This window comes from Copadichromis virginalis, linkage group LG6 (genome assembly GCF_057382275.1).
Source record: "Copadichromis virginalis isolate Kocher_CV1m ecotype Utaka linkage group LG6, C_Virginalis_male_GT1.1, whole genome shotgun sequence".
NCBI lineage: Eukaryota > Metazoa > Chordata > Actinopteri > Cichliformes > Cichlidae > Copadichromis > Copadichromis virginalis.
Genome location: NC_140623.1, coordinates 14,990,288 through 14,998,891, shown reverse-complemented (window position 1 = coordinate 14,998,891; position 8,604 = coordinate 14,990,288). Strand labels below are relative to the sequence as shown.

At 42.8% G+C, this 8,604-nt stretch overlaps 1 protein-coding gene across 1 annotated transcript; it reads right to left on the bottom strand.

Moving 5' to 3' along the window:
* Positions 1-8,566, bottom strand: LOC146707487 (GRB2-related adapter protein-like). Its single transcript, XM_085458848.1, has 5 exons — positions 8,015-8,566; positions 7,833-7,930; positions 7,428-7,547; positions 1,459-1,768; positions 1-1,349 (listed from the first exon to the last, which is right to left on the bottom strand). The coding sequence occupies exons 1-5, from the start codon at positions 8,090-8,092 to the stop codon at positions 1,170-1,172; spliced, it is 786 nt and encodes a 261-aa protein (XP_085314974.1). The 5' UTR covers positions 8,093-8,566; the 3' UTR covers positions 1-1,169.
* Positions 8,567-8,604: the final 38 nt, after the last annotated feature.

Genomic DNA, 8,604 nt, shown 5'->3' with positions numbered 1-8,604 from the left:
ACTCTTTATTCGGCTTCTGTGTAGTTTATGTACAATAAGCACTGGTGTGGTGGGTGGTGGTGGTGGTGGTGGTGGTGGGGGGTACAAGCAAAGATAAGATGGCTATACAAAGCAAACATGGAGTTAAATTTCACTTCATATTTTCAGTATAAGCCGTTCAGAATGACTCAGATTAAACGGCACAATTTGGCTTATGATGAAATTATCTGTAAGTTGTTATTAGTTTTACTGATAAGTCTGTAAAATTACCCCACAAATATGAAGCACAGCCAAGCTTTGCTATATAAATAACTTCCAGAGTTATTTAGGAAATAAGGATAATGGTGTCAGACACAGAAAGCGGCAAATCCTCAGATCTGTGAAGAGGGAACCAGAAGCATTGTTTGCTATTTGTCTTTATTACTTAAAATGGCATACATTATTTTTTTAAAAAAGCAACAAAAACCTGAAAAGTGCTACACTGATTTTGCACTGAAGTCCTCCAGCCTGCCTACAAAAGGCCGTTGGTTCATTTCTTTATAACTAAATAGACGTGAATCCACTTACACTCGCAGGTATTAGGTAGAGTTTAACAGTCAAAGGGTAATCCGGAGCGTAAGGGTGTGTTTTTGTTGTGATTTTGTGTAAGTGTGTGTGTGACATCTCTTCCTATCCAACTGTATTCAACCACAGACTGTATATAAAAGATTGAAACAGCCTTGGGGTGTGAAAAATGAAGCCGCCGGTGAGGTGAATTAAACCTGGATTCTTTCTAATGGTCAGCAGCATTGCCGGGCAGCAGGCCTGTATGAGAAAATGACTGCAGTGCTCATGGATGTATGACCTCAGGATCTGAACTGGTTCATGGTCTCAGCTGCCGTTTTCAGATCTTGCTGTCTACAGCGTGGTGTTCATTTGATAAATGATGGTCCCGTTTGTAGTAAAATAGGCGATATGATTTAGGGCGGGCAAACCTTGAGATTGACAAGTCGCTATCGTAGAGACAGGACCTATCATTTAAAGGTCATAGTGAAAAGATGACAGGAAATAGGTCTTTAATCAGTAATGAAATCTGCTCAGTCAGTCTCATTTGACTAATCGTTTCAGCGATTGGTCACTGGATAAGAAAGGTGAGTCACTGCAGGCTGACCGATAAGTGTCAGCAACGCAGCCCCGGTCCTGATATGGCGTCAGTGGTACAGCGGCTGCACGTATTCCGGTGGAAAGACCCCCACCCGGCCTCGGCAGCGACCCCTCCAGCTCAAGGAGCTCGAGCAGTCCAGCAGGTCGATGATGTCACCGCGCAGGAAGTGGAGGTGGGCGGTGTGAGGGGGGGTGTAGTCGCAGAGGGCGTGAGCCAGCCGAGGCTTCTGCACAAAGACGGAGCCAAAACGGGGAAGTCAGACAGACAGGTGCGTGTTTAACAGAAGCACGAGTCGTTTATGAGAAACAGAGACGCGTCGAGGTGGTGTGTCATACCTCCACAACTGGTTTCAGCAGACGCGATGATGTATTTCCCTCCGGGTGAGAGGGGTTAGAGTAGAGACGGCCCGAGGGGATGGACTCCTGAGAGGTGCTTTTGTAAGGGTTAGGATAGGGGTTACGCGCCAAGTGCGACAACAGCTGAGGGGATGAGGGAGGATCTTTGAGGCAGACCACCTTCTCCACAGCAATGCTGTGAGTTCTGTAGAAATCCACCAACTGGTTGAGGGAACAGAACGACTCCTCCCAGATGCAGTACTGACCGCCGCCCTCCAGGACGCGGAAATGCTCCACCCTGTCGCCATAGCTGCAAGATAAGAGTGGTGAACATGGAAAACGAGAGAGCTGATGAGAAGGAAGACAAGCATGTGCGTCCTCATTCTTTGTTCGGGAACTCCCTCAGTCACACCACCAACTAAAATCACACTCCATCATTTTCAAATGTCTTTGTGTGAGCAGCCACATTAACCTGCACAGAGCAACCGTGAAAGGTGAGGCCATGAAATGACTAGGCAAGCTGTTATTAACACTATTTCACTATTTCATCAGGAAGATTCAAACATAGACCCCATAATTTAGTCAAAAACAATTATTTTTCAAATGTTATTATTTGTATTTGTTTTATAACGTGTCCCATCACAGTCACTGGGGTACTTTTATCTCGACTTAAAAGACGCACAACACTCGGATCTATTGCCTGCTGACTGCCCAATAAGAGTTCTGATGGACGTCATGCACTGGGTTAAACTTCAACTGTGATTCAAACAGCACAGCAATGCAACCATGGCAACTTTCAAACCCAGGAAACCCTCGATTAAAAACATGGCTCAGCATAATTCCTACCATATATAAAGATATGACCTTTACACTTATAAATCTCCACATAAATGACAATAAAGATGATGATGAGTTTGTGTTGAAAGCGGTAGTGATGATGATCACGATGATGATGAACATGAGGAGAAAGATGATTAATATTCCTGATGCTTCTTATCATGACTGTTGCTCATTAACTTAAATTTCTTTCTTTCTTCCCGCTTTCTCTTTCTCTCGAACTCTGTTTAAGAAAACTGGCGTACACACATGCAGCACCTCTTGTCACACACTACACGTCATAGTCATTCACCTTTCCCAGTATCTACCTGTCCTGATATCTTAACCAACCTCTCCCTCTCTTTCTATTTTTCTTTGGTCTGTGCTGTTTGGCTGTTTTTTCCTAATATGTCCTGTTCTATTCTTAGTTTAGTATTAACAACAGAAATTGTTAAAGGAAAAGATGGATTAATCAAACAACAAAGACTTGTGTAAAATTATTTTTGCAGCTGAACATTAATATATAATGAAAAAAAATATAATACATATTTCAACCCTCCTTCTCTCTCTTGCTGGGAAACACACTGTGTTTTCTCAGGTCGACTTCACGAATTACAAAGAAGGGTAAGCACTTTATTTAGGGAACACATTTCCATCTCCACTATGAAACCTTATTACATTTGAACTGTAGCTTTGACCAACACACTCTCACTTCACATAATCTCTTTTGTTGTGTTATCTGTTTTGTGGGGAGTAACTGCCTTTGTGATGTTTTAGATGTGTAATCATTGACAGACTGAGATATCTTTTCAGTTTCAACCATGCACCTTATACTACATATACTACTGCATTTCTGTTGTGTGTAACTTAGATGTCAGACCCGCCCCCCGCCAACACACACACACACAATGCCGTTCAGCTATCTTAGTGAGGACCTTCATTGACATAATGCTTTCCCTGGCCCCTTACCCTAACCCTAACCATTAAAAATGAATGCCTAACCCTTACCCTAAACCTAACCATAACCTAATTGTAACCCTGACACTAAAACCACATTTTGAGCCTCAAAAATGCCTTTAAATGTCTTCACATTTGTGAGGACCGGGTTGTGTGTCCTCACAAGTGACTGTTGGTTCTCACAAGTATAGTAGAATGCAGCTTTGGGTCCTCACAAAGATAGCTAGACAGGAACACACACAGACACACACACACATGCAGATAACTAAGTCTTAATTAGGCCGAGACTATGCAATGGAAACAATGGATTTACTGTTGTGATGATCTTACACAGGCATAACTGATAAATTTAGGGACCTTTCAGCAAAATGTTTTGCGAAATGAAAAAAAAGGTAATCTATTATTTTTAGTTTTATGAGATGTTCCTGGAACTGTTTAACCAACAACAAATAGTTTCAAAAGTTTTTGCTATGAGGAGTTTTTCACTGACAGGAGCAAGAGGCCCATTTTGACATGATGTTGCAGGATAGGCACAGGTGTGATTTATATAATATTGATTATGGCACTTTTGTACATGGATAGTACAGTACCAAGATCCTGGTACAAAACACGATGGGACCGTCCATTCTCTTCCACTTAGCCAATTCAGGGTCGCAGTCGTGGCTGGAGCCTATCCCAGCGTTCGTGGGGCGAGAGGAAGGGTACGGCCTGGACAGGTTGCTAACACATATTGAGACAGGCAACCATTCACACATACAGCTGATTTAGAATCACCGATTAACCCGACGACTGTGGGAGGAAGCCACACCTGCAGAGAACCCACTCAGACACTGAGCATGCAAAATCCACACAGAAGGCCTTGGACTAGAGTTAAACCCAGGATCTGCCTGCTGTGAGGAAATGGTGCTAACCACCACACCGCTGTCCCACTCCCAAATATTATTATCATATTTATGAATAGTGTTTATGAGAAACGCGCCCAAGCTGAAATGTTTTTAACATGTGTCTCAGCAGTGCAGATAACGGATTTCCCCGTTAACAGCTCCATCTGCTGGGAATCCGAACTCTCACTCAGCGCGTGTTACAGAATGATAACAAGCCTACAGACAGTTCTGTAAGGGTCAGAGGTCAGGGGTGTCAAACATGCGGCAAAAGTTTTGGAAAATGTGGACATTTCAAAGTTAATAAATTCTGAACGTTCAACTGTATTTTTTAGGGGTGCAACGATACACAAAATTCACGGTTCGGTTCGGTTCGATACTTTGGTGTCACGGTTCGATATTTTTTCGATACAAAAAAAATGTTCATGCATTTTTAATTTGTCATTTATTAAAATTATAAATATATATTTTAACTCAAAAGTACAGTTTTTAAATTTAACCCTAACCCTTGTGCGTGTTTTTTATTTTGACAGCAAATGCGCACCTGCGGACCACTTATGTGCAGCCCTGGTTATTTAGCTCGTCATATCGCAGCCACAGAAATTATTTTGTCCATGAAACCATAAAACTGCACTTTCTTTTTGCCTTATAGTCTGATTTGTCATAACTTCTCCGTTTTGTGGTAAGCTTTTCTTTGGCTGTCACTTCTTCACCCTGACCTGTCTTGTTTGGCTCAGCAGAACTAAAATATATATCCTGCTGCTTTTACACACACACTCACATAAGCTCAGCGATTCTCTGCGCGATCAACCTCTCACATGTTTAAGCTGCGGGAGATTTCACTTGTCATGTTTGCATAGTAAGCTAACGATTAATAAGACGATGTCAGAGGAATTGGTGCACAAATTATCATCACTCACAGATCAGTGCTGTCGCTCTCTATACACAGTTCGCACGATTGCAAAGTGAAAGCAAAAAAACAAGCACAAATTCAAACGCGATTTCAATATGTCACATATTGACAGTGGCTCACCGATGCCAATGACATAATTACCCAGCTACATTTCTGAAAGAATGCAAAAGCATTGACATATATTTTTCCTTCCTACAATAGCCCGACGGGCAGGGCAGAGATAGATTTTGGTAGCCCGACTGAAAAAATCGCTAGCCCCGGGATGTCGGGCTAGCGATATTGCAAGCCCTGTATCTGATTGAGGAGTCACTCATCTTTGGAAAAGAGAGTTTATTACAGAGAAATGGCTCTTTCCAAAATAAAAGCTATACTATCCGCTTCTTCTGGGCTATATTCTCAGCAGCATAAGGAGAATCCTGTGCTAACAGCTGTCTAAATGACTCGGCTAAAGTTAGTAGCATGCTTGTTGTTTTTGTCTTTGCACTAGGATGATGTCGGCGTAAATGTGCAGTCATATTCGTTGTGTTCCCACTAGTGCTTTCAGGTTAATCTCGTTGAAATGACCTTAACACCACAACACGGCAAATCTCCGTTAACGAGCTACCGCCGATCGCCCCGTGCATGGGGCTAGACGGCTAACACGTTAACGAGCTAACTGCGCTAACACACTAGTTCCCACCCATGTAATTGAGCATTGCACGGCACATCCAACATACTGTTTTACTTTAGTCCATGACTCGCTTACCTTCAGGGTCATACCTCACATGAAAACCAAAATAATTCCAAACGCCAGATCTGAATGAGGGTGGGGGAGGTGCCCTGCACTCTTCCTTCTGACTATGCTGTCTGTGTGGAGCGCTCAGTGGATCTGCGCTCGACAGTGCAGCCTAGGCGGAGTAGTCGAACGCAGATTCACTGAGCGCTCAACACAGACAGCATCGTCAGAAGGAAAGTTGATAAAATAAATTACAAATGTTGTATTGTTCGATACATATGCGTACCGAACCGAAAGCACTGTATCGAACGGTTCAATATCGATACGAATATCGTTGCACCCCTAGTATTTTTGTTTGTTTTAGCTTCTTTACTGTCAAAGACACAACCAATGGGCTGTTATCCACCAGTAACAGATAAACCATTAACTGCAAGGAAATGTCCTTTTTTTATTGTTAATATTCAGTTTAAAAACAGGAAAAATCCCTTCATAATCCCTGTTTACAAAATAAGTTTCTTTTTACAAATGAATAATGCTACACTCAATTCACAGATGATTTCTGTCACAGCAAATAAACGAAGTCCTTCATTTCTTTATTTCCTTTACAGTCTGAGCCCAATGACCCTGCTGACAGTTTTTTTTTAAATTTACTACAGCAGTATTTCTTTGTAATGATAAAAAGCAGAAGTATTGTTTCTGAAGACATCTCTGGCAATCAAACTGTAGTTTACCTTCTTTACATTGAAAATCTTTTAAATGAGTTACTGTGCGTTAGCTTTACCGCTCCAACCCACTTAAGATGAAACTGAGCGTATGTGGCCCATGTTGTAAAACTCCTGGTTTGTCCTGGAATGTATTGTAATGTGTTTTCCATGATAATAAAAACAAGACTGGGCACAGACTACACAGCCATTCTTCGTGAATCTTTATCGCCCTCTGCTGATCGACTTTAGCATCACATTGTTTTGTTTCTGTACACCTCTCATCTCTCGTAAACCTCGCAGGTAGACAGATGTTACGCCTTAAAATGTTAACATGAGCACATTGTGTACGTGCCCGTCTGTGGCATGTGTCCATTACATAATGTACCTGTGTTTAATTAAAGACTGTCTGTTGTTACGCAATGGCCCGATTATTGAACACATTCAATTTACCCTTAGTGATTAAATGTGTCCCACGTCACTTTGGTGACCCAGATTGCACCGCCCCCTCCTCCTCCTCTCTGTGCTCTGTCTGTGCTGCTGTGATATTTTTAGTTCAACCGGTTCTCATAAAGCAATTTAAATAGTCTGGCTCTCCTATGTGCCGACCCTGACACACGCTCAGAGACACGTGGACGCTTTAATGTGCTCATTTAGTCAGTGGGATGGAAAACAAACATCCAACAGCACACTTAATACCGCAGGGACACGCTGCAAGGATGTGTGCGTGGGGGAGTGTGTGTGTTTCACGCAGCATGTGTGGTTTGAGTTCAGCCCCAGCTTTGAACAGTCGTTGATCATAAAGATGGAGTTTGATATAACCGGTGGATGAATGGGTTATTTAAGCAGGACAGCAGAGTGAGCCCATGAGAAATGAACATGGAAATGGACAGATTTAAGCACATGGACAGATTTAAGCACATTCTTTCATCCCGACTGAAGCTGACGTTCTTGTTTTTGTGTGTGTTTGTGGTGCATTCACTGACCTAACAGAGAGGGAAAACTCTCCCGGAGCTGATTCACTCTCCCTCACCAGGAACACTCCAGTGTCCTGCCAACGCAGACGCTGTTCAGCCTCAAGTCTTGACACCGGTCCTGCAAACCACCTACCAGAGCACACAACAGCACACACTTCTCACACACTTCTCTTGGCATTTAAAAGACAATTAAAGCAGTATTCAAATCAGTTATGTAAGGCAGTGTTTCCCCCATTAGCTCACAAAAGGAATAAAGCACAAATGATGACATCCTAAATTGTTGCTTTTTTATCTTTAGGCCTCTAAAACTCCTTAAAATGATACAATCCAATCACAAGAAAACAGTCTGACTACACACTGAAGCCTGATAAGAGTTACTCATGCAGCACAAGTGGACAAAATAGTTCTTTTTACGGGTGTGGAAGGAGGGAAATGTAGTTCCCGGGCACGTAGCCACGCTTCCCCTGGATCTCTGCTGTCACCCAGCAAGAATCCTCCTCCATTTCTGTCACCTATAACACACATGCACACGCACAATTACTCTGCGTCGACATACAAAACAAAACATTTCTCAACGCATTAAAAGACCTACTTACCTTGATGATATCACCTTTGTGAAAACTGATCTCGTCTGCTTCTGACGCTGCAAAAGAGAAAAGAGCCACAGCCTCCATCCCAGACAGAAAGAGTGCAGCGGAGGAGCCTCGGCAACAGTTTCACTTCATGAATGGAGAGATACTACAGCTGAGTAGAGGACAGCACGGGGTGATGACATAATCACTGTGTGTGTGTGTGTGTGTGCGTAGTGGCTGATATTCTGCTCTTAAGTTAATGAGCAGAGTTTTTCTGCGTCCCTTTCTGCATACATGTGACAGAGTTAGAGCGTGAACACGTGGAGATGGCGACCGCCTTTTTCCATTCCCAGCTTCTCTGCCTACACACTTTAAACTCTGGGGCTTTATTAAAGCATGTCCACCAGGGAAACCAGCGACAGTGGGAGGCTCACACTTTGAAGCAATGGAAAAGGACCTGAAGTAGACTGCAATGCTAAAAGATCAGGACAGGAGGTAACAAAGTGGCTCCAGCGGATTTGGTTACTCGCGCTTTTGACAGGGAAATGCGTGTTTTGAAACCTGAGCCTAAAGATTGCCTATGTGCGTTTAAGCACAACAAAATAACATCTACG